This window comes from Leucoraja erinacea, chromosome 7 (genome assembly GCF_028641065.1).
Source record: "Leucoraja erinacea ecotype New England chromosome 7, Leri_hhj_1, whole genome shotgun sequence".
NCBI lineage: Eukaryota > Metazoa > Chordata > Chondrichthyes > Rajiformes > Rajidae > Leucoraja > Leucoraja erinaceus.
In genome coordinates this window covers 14667713-14685603 of record NC_073383.1, presented here as the reverse complement: position 1 = coordinate 14685603, position 17891 = coordinate 14667713, and the positions used below count along the sequence as shown (strand labels likewise).

The 17891-nt window shown below is 40.9% G+C and overlaps 1 protein-coding gene across 1 annotated transcript in view; it reads left to right on the top strand.

The window, feature by feature from the left end:
- Nucleotides 1-17891, top strand: part of col5a2b (collagen, type V, alpha 2b) — a 121779-nt gene that overhangs the window by 27458 nt on the left and 76430 nt on the right. The window contains exons 4-10 of the mRNA XM_055637630.1: nucleotides 1331-1360; nucleotides 4523-4609; nucleotides 7138-7218; nucleotides 7336-7380; nucleotides 8437-8490; nucleotides 10611-10664; nucleotides 14266-14319. Coding sequence (XP_055493605.1) covers nucleotides 1331-1360; nucleotides 4523-4609; nucleotides 7138-7218; nucleotides 7336-7380; nucleotides 8437-8490; nucleotides 10611-10664; nucleotides 14266-14319 — 405 coding nt within the window. The remainder of the gene's footprint in view (nucleotides 1-1330; nucleotides 1361-4522; nucleotides 4610-7137; nucleotides 7219-7335; nucleotides 7381-8436; nucleotides 8491-10610; nucleotides 10665-14265; nucleotides 14320-17891) is intronic.

Here is a 17891-nt window from a genome sequence, read left to right as displayed (position 1 = left end):
AAATAGAGATTTGTATTTTTACTGTGAATTTCCCACTGCACTGGATGAGTAGCAGTGGTGCGGCATGGTAGCGCAGTGGTAGAGTTGCTGCCTTAGAGCGGCCGAGACCTCAGTTCAATCCTGACTACGGGTGCTGTCTGTATGGAGTTTGTACATTCTCTCTGTGACTGTGTGGGTTTTCTCCGGTTTCCTCCCACACTCCAAAGACGTACAGATTTGTAGGTTAATTGGCTTGGGTAAAATAGTAAATTGTCCCTAGTGTGTGTAGACGAGTATGAGAGGATCACTGGACGACGGACTCGGTGGGCCAAAGGGCCTGGCTCCATGCTGTATCTCTAAACTCTTCTTCTTCTTTTTGTGTCTTTGAAGCTGGTTGGTTATATGACAGTTTCCCATTCCTTTACACAGTCCTTTGCGTTTTTATTGAACACTGCAAGGTCCTTTGGGCTGCACTGGTTGGGTAGTAGGGGGCAGACAAGGCAGTGCTGCATTGTATGGTCCTCTTCTCCACATTCACAGGTGGTTTGGCCAGTTCCATAGCCCCATCTGGCCATGGCATCTCTAAACTAAGCTAAGCTAATTCCAATAGTAATTATGGCTATTTTGCCGTCAACTTCCAGTTGCAGATATTTCACTCAGTTTCCTCAAGGTGTAGTGGTTAGATTTTCAACTATCATCTTAGTAAAACTGTTATTTGTATTGCGTGCTGGAAAAAGAACAATTGTAACATTAAAAAAAAATGTAGGGAAAAAGAGGTGACAAGAAACGAGGCGGGGAAAGAGATGAAGTGAATTACTTTTTACAAGAAGTCAGTAGAGGGCCAGTGAGTTGAATGATCTCTTCTGAAGTGTGCCAAAGATCAGCCATGTTCTTATTAAATGGCAGGGCCATTGTGAAGATCTGCATGTCCTGGGCATGCGATTTTTAAAATATTCTCGCATAACAATAATGAGTTTGGTTCACACTTTGTTAGTATTTTTACATTTTAGACTTTACACTTTAGAGATGCCGTGTGGAAAGCAGGCCTTTCGGCCCATCGAGTCCACGCCGTTCAACCCGTACAATAGCACTACACGACACACTAGGGCCAAATTACAATTTTTTACGGAGGTGAATTAACCTACAATCCTGTACATTTAGGAGTGTGAGGGGGAAACGGAGCACCTGGAGAAAACCCATATGTTCACAGAGAAAATGTATAAAGTCTGTACAGACATTACCCGAGGTCAGGGTTTCTGGCAATATAAGTCAGCAACTCTACCTCTGTGCCATTGTGCCACCCGCTATGCAATATTTCTTACTAGTAAAATATTTATTTTCTTCATTACAGTATGATAAGTCCTGCACTGACTGCAACCAGGTAAGTGTAAACCTTTTGATTTGAAATAACATTTATAGCTATTGATGTTCTTTCTATCTATGCACAATGATAAAGGTGAAAGTTATTATGTGTTACAAATACTACAGTTTCTTACTGTAATGACGAGTGTTGTAGGTATTGTATCATGTGTGGTGGTTTCTCCATTCCACTCTCATTAGTCACTGTAAATCTGAACCAACAAACAGCATACCACCGACACCTTCATATAAGTTTGTTTATGCATATCAAAGACTAGAGGGCATAGATTTTTAGATGAGAGGGGCAAAGTTTAAAGGAGATATGTGGAGCAAGTTTTTTTACCCAGAGAGTGGCGGATGCCTGGAATGTGCTCCCAGGGATGGAGGTGGACACAGACATGACAGTGGCATTAAGAGGGTTTTGGACAGGCACATAGTTGTGCAGGAAATGGGATATAGATCTTGTGCAGGCAGAGGAGAGCAATTTCACTGGGCATCATGATCAGCATGGACATTGTGGATCAGAGGGCCTGTTCCTGTGCTGCACTGTTCTTGTTTTAATAATATCTTTAAAATTAGCAAATTATTTTCAAAATCTGAGATAATGTCAAAGAAAAATTGAGGTGGCTATTACTGTCATTTACCCGTAATGGCAGTTTACATTTTAAACAGCAACTTTTAATATCAACATGTAACTTGCAAAGCTAACTGATTTCCAATTGATCTAGGCTTTATTGACAGAACAAAACTGAGGGTTTGTAAGCAAATCAACACCAAACCATCCTGTTTACGTAACAGCGATTTTAGAGAATCAAGAGATTCAAGTGTCTTATTGTCAAATGTCCTAAACAGAATAATGAAATTCTTACTTGCTTGTCCCTACTTCAACGACCTCATCTTGCAACTTGTTCCATACGCCCACCACCCTTGGTGTGAAAAGAATATGTCAGATTCCTATTACATCTTTTCCGCTTCACCTTGAACCTATGTCCTCTGGTCCTCAATTCCCCTACTCTGGGCAAGAGACTCTGTGCATCTACCTGATCTATTCCTCTCATGATTTTATACACATTTCTATTAGATATTTCTGTGCTCCAAGGAACAGAGACCAAGCCTACTCAACCTTTCCCTATTGCTGGCAACATAGAAACATAGAAAATTCGTGCAGAAGGAGGCCATTCGGCCCTTCGAGCCAGCACTGCCATTCATTGTGATCATGGCTGATCGTCTCCAATCAATAACCCGTGCCTGCCTTCTCCCCATATTCCTTGATTCCACTAGCCTCTAGAGCTCTATCTAACTCTCTCTTAAATCCACCCAGTGATTTGGCCTCCACTGCCCTCTGTGGCATGGAATTCCACAAAATCACAACTCTCTGGGTGAAAACGTTTTTTCTCACCTCAGTCTTAAATGGCCTCCCCTTTATTCTAAGACTGTGGCCCCATGGTTCTGGACTCGCCCAACATTAGGAACATTTTTCCTACATCTAGCTTGTCCAGTCCTTTTATAATGTTACATGTTTCTATAAGATCTCCCCTCATCCTTCTAAACTCCAGTGAATACAAGCCTAGTCTTTTCAATCTTTCCTCATATGACAATCCCGCCATCCCAGGGATCAACCTCGTGAACCTACGCTGCACTGCCTCAATCACAAGGATGTCCTTCCTCAAATTAGGAGACCAAAACTGTACACAATACTCCAGATGTGGTCTTACCAGAGCCCTATGCAACTGCAGAAGAACCTCTTTACTCCTATACTGAAATCCTCTTTTTATGAAGGCCAACATTCCATTAGCTTTCTTCACTCCCTGCTGTACCTGCACGCCAACTTTCAGTGGCTGGTGTACAAGGACACCCAGGTCTCGCTGCACCTCCCCATTACCTAACCTAACCCCATTGAGATAATAATATGCCCCCTTGTTTTTGCCATCAAAGTGGACAACCTCACATTTATCTATATTATACTGCATCTGCCACACATCTGCCACGCATCTGCCACGCATCTGCCCACTCATTCAACCTATTCAGGTCACCCTGCAACCTCCTAACATCCTGTTCACAGTTCACACTGCCACCCAGCTTTGTGTCATCCGCAAACTTGCTAGTGTTGCTCCTAATTCCCTCTTCCAAATCATTAATATATCTGGTAAACTGTTGCGGCCCCAACACCTGGTGAGCCTAGCGGCAGTCCACTCGCAACTGCCTGCCATTCTGAAAAGGACCTGTTCACTCCTATTCTTTGCTTCCGGTCTGCCAACCAATTTTCTATCCATGTCAACACCCTACCATGTGCTCTAATTTTAGTCACCCATCTTCCATGTGGGACCTTATCAAAGGCTTACTGAAAGTCTAGATACACTACATCCACTGTCTCCCCTTCACCCATTTTACTTGTCACATCCTCAAAAAATTCCAGAAGATTAGTCAAGCATGATTTTCCTTTCATAAATCTATGCTGACTTGGACTAATCCTTTTACTGCTATCCAAATGCCCCATTATTACCACTTTAATAATTGACTCCAGCATCTTTCCCACCACCGAAGTCAGGCTAACGTCTGTAATTCCCCATTTTCTCTCTCGCTCCTTTCTTGAAAGTGGGATAACATTAGCTATCCTCCAATCCACAGGAACTGATCCTGAATCTATTGAACATTGGAAAATGATCACCAATGCGTCCACTATTTCTAGAGCCACCTCCCTGAGGACCCTGGGATACAGACCATCAGGCCCAGGGGATTTATCACCCTTCAGTCCCATTAGCCTACCCAATACTTTGTAAAATGTATGTGTTAATGCATACATACATACCTGTACATACATACATACACATATGAGTTCCTTAAAAAAATTGTTTGCTTCGAGGTTGACAGCAGGTCTGTTGCCCTTGGAGGGCCCTGCTTCATATTAAAGAGTAGAAGTGGCCTGTGATCTCTAATATGTTTAATACAGAGGGTGGAGGGTGACTGGAATGTGGTCGCAGGAGTGGTGGTCAGGGTAAATATGATAATGGCTTTTAAATAATTTTTAGGTAGACATATGTATATGAAAGCAATGAGCAGTTTGCATTATGTGCAGGTAGATAAGGGATGGTCTTATCATCCAGTTCAGAACAAATATTGTGGACTGTACTGTGCTGTTCTATGTTCTAATATATAATTGTAAATGTTCATTTAATTTTACAAGGGCCCACCAGGTCCACCTGGTCCACCTGGTCCACCTGGAAACGATGGAATGCCTGGTGCTCCGGGACTTCCTGGATCATCAGCTGCAGTAAGTTGATTCTTCCTTGCCACCCAGTTGAGGCTTTAGATATGCTGCCTCAAATATCTCGTATAGGTTCATAATGTCATAAATCACAGGAGCTGAATTAGGCCATTCGGTCCATCAAGTCTACTCCGCCATTTAATCATGACTGATCTATCTTTCCCTCTCCACCCCATTCTCCTGCCTTTTCCTGGTAAACTTTGACACCTTTACTAATCAAAAACCTGTTAATCTCTGATTTTAAAATACCCAATGACTTGGCTTCTACAGGTGTCTGTGGCAATGAATACCACAGATTCACCACAAACTAAAGATATTCCTCCTCCTTTCTAAAGTTACAGCCTTTTATTTTGAGGATGGGTCCTCTGGTCCTAGACTCTCCCATCAGTGGAAACATCTTCCTCACATCCATTCTATCCAGGCCTTTCATTATTTGTTAAGGTTCAATAAGGTCCCAATTCATCCTTCTAAACTTCACCAAGTACAGACATCAAATGCTTAACCAGTTATATGATCAAAAGTATTAACTTTAAAGGCTATTTGGTTGGATCTTAATTGCTGTTATAGAGATATTGAACATTCAATGCTAATCAACATCAAATTTTGAAGCCACTTGATCTAAATACTTAATTAAAAGGATAATAAAATAATATATAATGTGATATGCCCAACATCGACACAAAATGCTGGAGTAACTCAGCGGGACAGGCAGCATCTCTGGAGAGAAGGAATGGGTGACATTGCAGGTCGAGACCCTTGTTTAGACTACCAAAACGTCACCCATTCCTTCTCTCCAGAGAGGCCGCCTGTCCCGCCATGTTACTCTGGCTTTTTGTGTCTATCTTCGGTTTAAACCAGCATCTGCAGTTTCTTCTGATGCATGTGATATGCCCAGATATGAGCTGCACTTGGTTCATCATTTTAGTTGTCTGCATTGCGCTGACTGATAGACTGAAGATCAAAGGGATATCCTGCAATCGGGAGTTTGTGAATCAGTGTGTGTGAGATGCACGGCAGAAGGCAAGATGAGCAAGGGTTGAGATTCCAGAGCATCTGTCCCTGTCCAAGCCCTAGACTCAACAAGGAGAAGCAGCAGCTGTGCTTCATATTCAAACTTTACCTTTACGGTTTGTGCAACCATGTTGGATGTTTAAGTTCCTGGGAATGTTTAAGTTCCTGGGAATAAACATCTCCCAGGACCTCAAATGGCAAATGAACACCGTCACTCTCGTGAAGAGGTCTCATCAGCGGCTGTATTTCCTAAGGTCTCTACGGAGAGCTAACGTCTCACAGCCGCTGCTGCTGTCCTTCTATCTATGCGCCGTGGAAAGTATCCTCACCTATGGAATCCTGGTGTGGTTTGCCCGCTGTACTGTGGCTGAGAGGAGGGCGCTGCAGGGAATTATAAAAACTGCGCAGCGCATTACAAATGCTAACCTGCCCTCCTTGGATGACATATACAAGGCCCGATGCTTGCGCAGGGCCATAAATATCAAGAAGGACACATCCCACCCTGCCAACCACCTTTTTACTCTGCTATCCTCCGGGAGGCGATTCAGGTCTCTGCGGGCTCGCACTGGTAGACTAAAAAATGGTTTCTACCATTGTGCGATAAAAGAGCTTAACTCCAATAGTGAACACTGGGAAGCAAGAAGTAACTTCGAGGAATACCGCAAAATTCTTTTAATCTCTTTTAAAAATGTATTTATGTTCTACTATTAACTGTACATATGTGCATTGGTGTTGTGTTGTATTTCTTTTAACGGAGGAGAAGCAAATGGAATTTCGTTGCTCAGTTTTGTGCAATGACAATAAACATATTCTATTCTATTCTATATTGTCTCAAACAATAATGGGAGGGGAGAGGGAGAACGGAAGAAGGAAGAAGGAAGAATGCTGACATTGTAATTGTGTACCATGGCCCACTGAGTAAGCTCAATAGAATACTCTGAACAGTGGTGTATGACAAAAGTCACCCATGAACCTACCTTTGGAAATATCAATTATATTTTCTGAAAGTCATTATAACTTTATTGGATTTTATCTTTATGGTATCTCTTATCATCTGCTTTTTGCCTTTTCTGGTCCTCTCATCTTTATAATAATTATATTGAAAAATAACAATCATGACGAGATTTTCATTATTTCTGGTGTGGTGAAAATACGTTTACATAATTATGAGATTTTTAAAAAAATGGTATAATTCAAAGCACATTTACTAATGCCTTGTTTGTATAATTGTATTTATGTCAGGCCCCAATGCAATAATTGAAAACTTTTATTTGATGATCATATTGATATATACTGATGATAAATTACATAAAATGATCAAAATACATCACAGTGTAATTGATAGCACTTTTTAAATTTTCTGATGAAAAAGCAGTTTGCTTTTAATTTTATTTTTCTATGTTATACTCTTCCAGAAACAAAGACAAATGTAAATGGATTTTTTTAATGTTCTCATTCGAATGTTCAATTAAGTTTCTGAATTTTGGCCTAAGAAAAGCATTTGAATTTATTCTTTATTGCAGACCGGTTATCCTTATCAATCAAAATATGGCAATTATGGCTCAAAAAGATTTTCCACCAATCCTGGTTATCCTGGCCTTCCAGTAAGTTGATTCTTGTCTTCACCGCCTCTGTTCAATAGATGCCCATTTAAAAACAAGCTACAGACATGTTTTTTAAATTTCTGTGTATCTTCACTGTATCAATCTGTTATATTTTAGGGCCCTCCAGGGGACAATGGACGCCCAGGTCTTCTCGGACCACCTGTAAGTACCTGCATGTATTTGCCATTTGCATTTACTTATTTTGTTTCGATACTCTTCTTTGAGGATGATAATACTTTAAACCAAATGTATCAAAGAACAAAGCAAATAATAAAAAATATATACAATTGCCAATCTATTAGAGCCATGTTTCCTAACGTTTCCATGACTCTTGCTGTTCTCCATGTTGAATGAATGAATGAATAAGTTTATTAGCCAAGTTTTCACATACAAGGAATTTGACGGTGCTCCGCGTGCAAGTGACAACATGACATACAGTGACAGTTAGGAATGACACATAAAACATTAAATATTAATAATAAAACATTATTGATTAAACATAAAATATTGTTGATTAAGCATGTTGCAATTAGTCCTGCTCTATCAGTGGTTGTATTAAAGTGATGCAGAAATGCATTTTTGCTTTATTCAAAAATTCATATTTATTCTGACAAAGTATGTTGTGATGAGAGCATGAACGCAAGGATTTATTTTTAAATTACTGAGCTCAGTGCTTCAATGGTGGGATCTAACCTCAAGCTTGGCCCAAATGTCTGCATCCCAATGCCCAGGGATGGGATTATAATGTGTTTGTCCATGAAAGAGACGTCATTAGTGGACATAGAGGTGCAGGCCAATATAATTTTACCAAATCAAAATGTCTGAATCATATTTAAAATGATAAGAAGAAAATCTCCCATGTGCATTTTAAGATAAAACATTTTATATTTTCAACGTGTGATCACATCTTTGAATAACTGTTGAGTTTTGCATAATTGTTTTCCATCGTCCACGGGCTGTAATATAATTGTTACATTTTCTTCATGGAAAATGTCTGCATTGTGATTTTTGGACGATGCATCTTTTTCTGATGTTGCATTGTCAAATTGGTGATGTTTTTATAGTTCTGCTGAACATAATAGGTCCAACTTCATAGTTATTTGCTTATAAGGAACTCATGGTTCAAGAAATTAATTGTAAAATTAATGTGTTCAGACAAAATAGATATATTTATTGTTTAGATCATATGTATGATATATATATATTGATTGCATATAGGGTCCCCAAGGTTACACTGGCGCAACAGGTGAGACTGGACCTGCTGGTTCGAGGGTGAGTATCTTAGTAAAGATCTGCAGTTGGGACTGTGGAAAAAAAAACAACAGCAATACACAAGTTACTGACTTTTGATTGATAACCCAACATTTACTTTTGAATTCATCAAATTAATATTTTAATTCATTAATTTCTTCTTACTTTTTAATTTTTGATTTCCATGCATGTTTAAGTGTTCATTAAGATGATGCTGTTTGTCCTGGTGAGACCACATTTTGAGTATAGTGAGCAGATTTGTGCCCCATATCTGAGGAAGGGTGTGCTGGCTTGGGAGACATTACAGAGGAGGTTTTACAAGAATGATCCCTGGGATGATTGAGTTAATGTATAAGGAGTGTTTCAATGCTCCAGGCCTGTACTCACTGGAGTTTAGAAGGAGGAGCGGGTATCTCATTGAAACCTACTGGATAACAAATGATCCAGATAGTGGATGTGGAAAGGATGTTTCCAGTAGTGGAAGAGTCTAGAACCAGAGGGCATAGCCTTGGAATAAAAGAACAAATCTTCAAAATGGAGATGAGGAGGAAATTCTAGCCAGAGGGCAGTGAATCAGTGAGATTTATTACCATAGATGGCCATAGAGCCCAGGGCATTGGGGATTTTTAAGGCAGAGATTGATAGGTTCTTAATTAGGAAGGACATCAAAGGTTATAGGGAGAAGGCAGGAGAGTGGGATTGACAGGAAAACATAGATCAGCCATGGTTGAATGTCGGAGTAGACTCAATGGGCTGAAAGGCTTAATTCTGCTCTTATGGCCCTTTAAAGCTTTCAGAGTTCAATTACGTATTTTCAGATGAAGTACCAAAAAGTATTTTAGCATTCTTGAATTAAGCTTTGCAATGCGATTGACCAGTGTGAGCAATTGAGGGGTGTGAGCAATTGACGGGTGTGAGCAATATCTAATATATGATGGTTTCATTTTAATTGATTAGAATAGCATTACATCAAGGATACGAATGTAGATGGATTTAATCTAATATTATTTATATAATCCAGATTTTCATGGCAGGCTTTGGCCTATGTAGAATAAACACATTTTATTGGGCTGGGCTTGTATACTCTGGAATTTAGAAGGATGAGACAGGATGTTATTGAAACATATAAGATTATTAAGGGTTTGGACACACTAGAGGCAGTAAACATGTTCCCGATGTTGGGGGAGTCCAGAACCAAGGGTCACAGTTTAAGAATAAGGGGTAAGCCATTTAGAATGGAGATGAGGAAAAACCTTTTCACACAGTTGTGAACCTGCGGAATTCTCTGTCTCAGAAGGCGGTGGAGGCCGGTTCTCTGGATGCTTTCAAGAGAGAATTAGACAGAGCTCTTAAAGATAGCAGAGTCAGGGGATATGGGGAGAAGGCAGGAACGGGGTACTGATTGTGGACGATCAGCCATGATCACATTGAATGGCGGTGCTGGCTTGAAGGGCCGAATGGCCTACTCCTGCACCTATTGTCTATTGTCTATCGTCTATTTAGTGTTCACTTCCTGCACACTAGGGGCAAACCTGCACACCTTTAGGATGTGGGAGGAAACAGAAGCATCCATAGGGTCACAGGGAGAGCGTGTAACTCCACACAGATGGTGCCCGAGGATTACGCTTCTGGTGTTGTGAGGTAGCAGCTCTACCAACTGTGCTGCCTGATGAAATAAAAAGATAGGCACAATGGGAAAGGACAACGCTAAGTGGGGACTTTAGTGAGGACTTTTGGTGACTAGAAAGCTTTGTGCAGTTCGCCTCAGCAAGATCTAAGTACCAGGTACCAGCTTCTTGTGCTATTTATTAATGATGTGGAATACATTGCAATTGTCATGCACATAACATTTGTTAGTTATACATATCAAAATATGTTAGTATGGTTGATTGTGAAGAAGTAATTTTTGGCCAGTTTGTCAATTTTCTATAATTTTTAATCTTAAAAAATGTTACAATATAACTGGAAATTAAATAAGCTATTTCCACTGTTCTACACTCCAAATTAATGGCAAACACTGTCATCTCTCTTTGAATATACCTGTATTCTGTGGCATGCTCTGTCATTAATAACATACCTGTAGATGTACTAGATCGGTCATATTTAAACTGGAGATATTAATTGTATTGTTTCTATCCAAGGGTCAACCGGGTCCTCAAGGTCCATTTGGTCCTGTCGGACCACAAGGAAAGGATGTAAGTACACTATTGGTTACTGTTTCGACCAGTGATCGGTATTCTTCTTTCTAAAGCACAAAAACTATTAAGTTCACAGCAGGGTGAGGCACTCAAATTTCTCGCAATGCTTGTGAATCATTTCATTGGTTTCAGCTAATGTTTTATGTTTATCTGATCAAATTTACTCAATCTGTGTAAGAAAAAGTAACTAAACGAGGCTCTCGCGGTTTTCTACATTTGGATCGCACCTTATTAGTGGACAAATGCTAATGTATAGAGAGATGATTGTGTTTCTCCAATGATATTAACACTCCGATGTGAGGGAGACAATTGTTTCATGGTCGATTACCTCTGCAAAATATTGCAAATGTCTTATGACATCTATGTTTTGACGTAACAAAAGGTATTCATATCCCTCATTATTCGATTGGTTTTTGATCATGCACTCTGAATCAAACAGCTCAGCATCCTCCACAGTCAGGATCCCATTAAAGTTACACTGTCTGGATGTGAACTAAAGGATGAGTTACAAGGGCTTTCTGTTTATTGACCTTGAGGAACTCTCAATCTAGAAGACTGTTAACTGCACCATCTCAACATGGCATAGGTAACAAAACACAGATAGCATGTGAGGGGTGGAACAATGGTCACCATGAACCCATGCAGCAGGTCCATTCAATGGAGCCATTGTCACACACCTGAAACATTGTCACAGTTCTCTGGTAAACTGTCAGGGACAAGAATGCCACCACACTCATGGCACATTACAATCCATGGCCACACTGGCAGAACATCTATGGTTGTAGGGAGAATCTGCAGATGCTGTTTTACACTGAGGATGGACCCAGAATGCTGGTGTAACTCAGAGGGACAGGCAGCATCTCAGGAGAGAAGGAATGGGTGATGTTTTGGGTCAAGACTCTTCTTCAGATAATAATTGTACCTTCCTCTGCTACATTCATGAATGCACAGTCAGCAGCTACCAATGGACGTTGAGAGAGATACAAGGACCTGTAGATGCTGGTTTACAAAAATTATACAAAGTGCTGGAGTGACTCGGGCATCTCTGGAGCACATGGATGATGTTTTGGGTTGACAATTCAGAGCGACAAATGAAAGCTACTTTGTAGTAGGGTTTGCAAATTAGCCAATGGAGATAACTGTTACTTCATTACCAGAAAGGATGAGATCGAAACTTTACATCAAATCTTATGCCAAATGAATGTTGAACTCTTCATTCTCCCTGAATGCACTTACCTCGGAAAATAACAAGTCAAGTCACTTTTATTTAAAAAACAACTCTTGTTCGCCAAAGTGCTTTACATTGGTATAAGAATAGTATAACAAACAACAGTGGTTCATAGATTAAATACAAACATCACTACATACATATAGCCATCGCTCAGAGGACGTCAAGAAAGGCTTGGGAGTAGAGATGAGTTTTTAGTCTCGACTTAAAGGAGTCGATGGAGGGGGCAGTGCTGATGGGAAGAGGGATGCTGTTCCACAGTCTAGGAGCTGCAACCACAAAGGCGCGGTCTCCCCTGAGCTTATGCCTAGACCGCGGGATATTCACCAACCCCAAGTCGGCCGATCTGAGGGACCTGGAGATGGTGTGGTGGGTGAGCAGACTTTTAATGTAGGTGGGGGCAAGCCCATTGAGGGCTTTGTAGACATAAAGGGGGATCTTGAAATGTATTCGGAGCCGCACAGGGAGCCAGTGGAGAGAGGCCAGAATCGGGGTGATGTGGTCCCTTTATCGGGTGCCCGTCAGAAGTCTTGCTGCGGCGTTTTGGATCAGTTGCAGGCGGGACAGGGAAGATTGGCTGATGCCACTGTAAACGGAGTTGCAGTAATCTAGGCGGGAGGAGATAAATGTGTGGGTGATCTTTTCGAGGTCATCAAACTGGAGGAAGTGTTTTATTTTAGCTATCGTCCGACTTTGAGGTGGGAATACACAATCAATAACACCAAGTATTTCATTGTATATTCCCATCAGTTGCTGCATGACAAGTATCTTCAGTTGTGTCGCTGGAGCAGAAATCAAGTGTACATTTTTTTCCTCTGAGAAAGTGTTCATTGCTATCTCTGCTCAGGCCTTGGATGCAAGTTATTTATGCATAACGGTGTGCTTCATGGATATCCTATCACTAAGCAATCTTCCAAATACATGCAACACCATTATCTGAGCTGGTAGCTATGACTGTGAAAATGGATTGTTTTCATTATGACTGCTTTCTTGTTGCTTCTTCACTTCTTAGCCAGTTCTTGGATATTTGAAATATTGTTTACAAGCACCAGAGTTAGATTGTCAAGTTTCGTAAACTAACTTCTGTAGTTCTGTGTATCTATAGAGGTTGATTGTGTGGTGTGGAGATTGATAGGGGTGAGGAATGATGGGGTGGTGATGAGTGAAACATGTAACTCATAGCATCAGTGTGTTTATAAGATGGGAATAGTTGAAACATAGAAACTTTAAAAATAGGTGCAGCAGTAGGCCATTTGGTCCTTCGAGCCAGCACCACCATTCAATATGATCATGGCTGATCATCCAATGTCAGTAACCCATTCCTGCTTGCTTCCCATTTCCCTTCATTCAGTCAGCCCTAAAAGCTAAATCAACAGTAACTCACTCTTGAAAACATCCAGTGCATTATCTCCACTGCCTTCTGTGCAGAGATTTCCACACATTCACAACTTTCTGGGTGAAAAGGTGGCCCCGTGTTCTGGACTCTTCCAACATAGGGAACATTTGACTGCATCTAGCCTGACTAATCCCTTCAGAATTTTATATGTTTCTATGAGAGTGATTTGGCTTCTGAAGAGGGATTAGGTTTGGTAGAAACATAGAAAATAGGTGCAGGAGTAGGCCATTTGGCCCTTCGAGCCTGCACCACCATTCAATATGATCATGGCTGATCATCAAACTCAGTATCCTGTACGTGCCTTCTCTCCATACCCCCTGATCCCTTTAGCCACAAGGGCCACATCTAACTCCATCTTAAATATAGCCAATGAACTGTCCTCAACTACCTTCTGTGGCAGCGAATTCCAGAGATTCACCACTCTCTGTGTAAAAAATGTTTTCCTCATCTCGGTCCTAAAAGATTTCCCCCTTATCCTTAAACTGGGACCCCTTGTTCTGGACTTCCCCAACATCGTGAACAATCTTCCTGCATCTAGCCTGTCCAACCCCTTTAGAATTTTGTAAGTTTCTATAAGATGATGGGATGTGAGTTAAAACCATGTTTTGGTGCATGGATACAGTCAAGGTTTTCAGACCATTCGTTGTGACCTCTAAGACATCCCCTAATAATGATGAGCAGTATTCTGTTCAGAAAGAACTAGTACGCACACTGACCACCTATAGTCATATGCTGTTACCTTAATATGTGCAAAAATGATCCTTCAAGAGAGAGGAGAATGCGTGCTGTATTTGGAGGGCGTTTAAGATGTGTTTGAATTGGCAGCCTATTTTCCTTCAAGGTCTTTTAATTTCACATTTTCCACAAAATGCTTTTCTCGTCAGCATACAGCAGTTGCATAGTAATTTTTTAAATCACCTTCTCTAAATTGCACTTTATACAATAACAACTGATTTTAAAATGTTTGATTTTAGGGTGCACCTGGCAAGGCAGGAAAAGATGGTACCTTAGGGCAACCGGGTCCTGCGGTAAGCAAAGCTTGAATAGAAAATGAATATATAATTGTCTCAGCAGGTGAACATGCTATTTGTATCGCCACATGATAAAAAACACAATCAACTAAACATGCACGCACTCCCCACTCTGGAGAATAAATTCATTGTTTTTGGTAAAGATGACAGATAAGTTTAGAGGCCACACCAACATGTTTAAAAGATGTCTCCATGCTATCTTCATTGCCGGCTACGCCATTGTTTAAGGACTCTTCTCCAATCTGTTTATTACAAGTTTGCCCAATTTTTTCCATCACCCCCTTAGTTTTGAGGTGACTGCCATGCTTTATGAACACACAACAGTTTAATAAGTTTTAATCCAATTCTAGATGCACTGTATGGTTAAAAAATACCATGACCAATATTTTAGGTTCTAGAATTGTTGGATTTTATTTATCTTTCTTATATTGAAGACTTTGATCAAATAACCGCTTAAATTTCTGGGTAAATTTCAGCACATTCCTCATAACAATCTTTGGAAGCACGATGTTCTTGTGGTAAAGACAAACTACTTATCTCAAAGGCCAAACGCTAATCATAAAAGCCCAAGTGTTAATCACAAAAATACACTCTACTCTCAGTATTATAGACCTCTATATAAAGGATTTTGGTTATCATGTACACATTACACACTGTAATAGGATCGATTGTAATCATATATTGCCTTTATGCTGACTGGTTAGCAAGCAATAAAAGCTTTTCACATTACCTCGGCACATGTGACAATAAACTAAACTGAAACTGGTTATAACGGGCCGAGGCATCCATTCATGGTGTTGGGTTGGTGCATTGAGCAGCATTAGGCAGCGGCGGGGAGAGAGTGAACAGTAAAACACTGTTGAAGAACATAGCATTGGGCCCGGGTTTGCAGCGGCTGCCACAGAGTGAGGTCCTGGGGTATTGGATGCAGCTGCATCGCGCCCCTCTGCACCCGCATCGCCCTGGCAATGTGTGCCTCAGTTGCCTGGTAACGGCGCCAGGCATTCGATGCACTGTCCCCTCCCCACTCCCGCCGGTGAGCTGCCAGTTGTAAGAGCGAGGAGCGTGAAGATGGCGATAGTACCGGTTCCATCCCTGCCGCACCGCGTGTGGCTGCGGTGACTCTGCGGCTTCCCGGCCTGTAAACTCCCCCTGGTTTAACCCCCAACCCAGCTGCCGCACTTCTTCCCACCCGGCCAAGGGTTACAACAGTTATAGTGGACAATCGGCAATAACTAACACCATTCCCATCCCCATGGTCTGTCATAACAAGGGTTTATTGTATGATTGATGACAATCATATCGAGCCACTGCTACTAGAAAGGCTTGTGAAGCCTCATATGTAGCTGAATTACCCCTCCAAGGGAGTGCTTTATCAACCAATATCAACCAATATAACCATATACCAATTACAGCACGGAAACAGGCCATCTCGGCCCTACAAGTCCGTGCCGAACAAATATTTTTTCCCCCTTAGTCCCACCTGCCTGCACTCATACCATAACCCTCCATTCCCTTCTCATCCATATGCCTATCCAATTTATTTTTAAATGATACCAATGAACCTGCCTCCACCACTTCCACTGGAAGCTCATTCCACACCGCTACCACTTTCTGAGTAAAGAAGTTCCCCCTCATATTACCCCTAAACTTCTGTCCCTTAATTCTGAAGTCATGTCCTCTTGTTTGAATCTTCCCTATTCTCAAAGGGAAAAGCTTGTCCACATCAACTCTGTCTATCCCTCTCATCATTTTAAAGACCTCTATCAAGTCCCCCCCTTAACCTTCTGCGCTCCAGAGAATAAAGCCCTAACTTGTTCAACCTTTCTCTGTAACTTAGTTGCTGAAACCCAGGCAACATTCTAGTAAATCTCCTCTGTACTCTCTCTATTTTATTGACATCCTTCCTATAATTGGGCGACCAAAGTTGTACACCATACTCCAGATTTGGTCTCACCAATGCCTTGTCCAATTTTAACATTACATCCCAGCTTCTATACTCAATGCTCTGATTTATAAAGGCTAGCATACCAAAAGCTTTCTTTACCACCCTATCTATATGAGATTCCACCTTCAAGGAACTATGCACGGTTATACCCAGATCCCTCTGTTCAACTGTATTCTTCAATTCCCTACCATTTACCATGTACGTCCTATTTTGATTTGTCCTGCCAAGGTGTAGCACCTCACATTTATCAGCATTAAACTCCATCTGCCATCTTTCAGTCCATTTTTCCAAATGGCCTAAATCACTCTATAGACTTTGGAAATCCTCTTCATTATCCACAATACCCCCTATCTTGGTATCATCTGCATACTTACTAATCCAATTTACCACACCTTCATCCAGATCATTGATCTGGATGAAGGTGTAGCACCTCACATTTATCAGCAGTTCATCCAGATCATTGGTGTACATGACAAACAACAAAGGACCCAACACAGATCCCTGAGGCACCCCACTAGTCACCTGCCTCCAACCCGATAAACAGCCATCCACCATTACCCTCTGGCTTCTCCCATTCAGCCACTGTTGAATCCATCTTGCTATTCCTGCATTTATACCCAACAGTTGAACCTCTTAACCAACCTTCCATGAGGAACCTTGTCAAAGGCCTTACTAAAGTCCATATAGACACCATCCACTGCTTTACCCTCGTCAATGTCCCTAGTAACCTCTTCAAAAAATTCAAGAAGATTAGTCAAACATGACCTTCCAGGCACAAATCCATGTTGACTGTTCCTAATCAGACCCTGTTTATCTAGATGCTTATATATATTATCTCTAAGTATCTTTTCCATTAATTTGCCCACCACTGAAGTCAAACTAACAGGTCTATAATTGCTAGGTTTACTCTTAGAACCCTTTTTAAACAATGGAACAACATGCGCAGTACGCCAATCCTCGGAACTATTCCCGTTTCTAATGACATTTGAAATATTTCTGTCATAGCCCCAGCTATTTCTACACTAACTTCCCTCAATGTCCTAGGGAATATCCTGTCAGGACCTGGAGACTTATCCACTTTTATATTTTTCAAAAGTGTCAGTACTTCTTTTACTTTGAACCTCATAGTATCCATAGCTACTCTACTAGTTTCCCTTACCTCACATAATTCAATATCCTTCTCCTTGGTGAATACCGAAGAAAAAAAAGTGTTCAATATCTCCCCCATCTCTTTTGGCTCTGCAGATAACTGTCCACTCTGTCTCTCCAATGGACCAATTTTATTCCTCGTTATCCTTTTGCTATTTATATAGCTGTAGAAACCCTTTGGTTTTACTTTCACCTTACTTGCCAAAGCAACCTCATATCTTCTTTTAGCTTTTCTAATTTCTTTCTTAAGATTCTTTTTACATTCCTTATACTCCTCAAGTACCTCATTTACTTCATGCTGCCTATAATTATTGTAGATCTCCCTCTTTTTCCGAGCAAATGTCCAATTTCCTTTGAAAAGCAGGGCTCTTTCCAATTTTTACTGTTTCCTTTCAACCGAACAGGAACATAAAGATTCTGTACTCTTAAAATTATCAACTAACATTCCTAACACTCTTACAAAGTTGGGTCA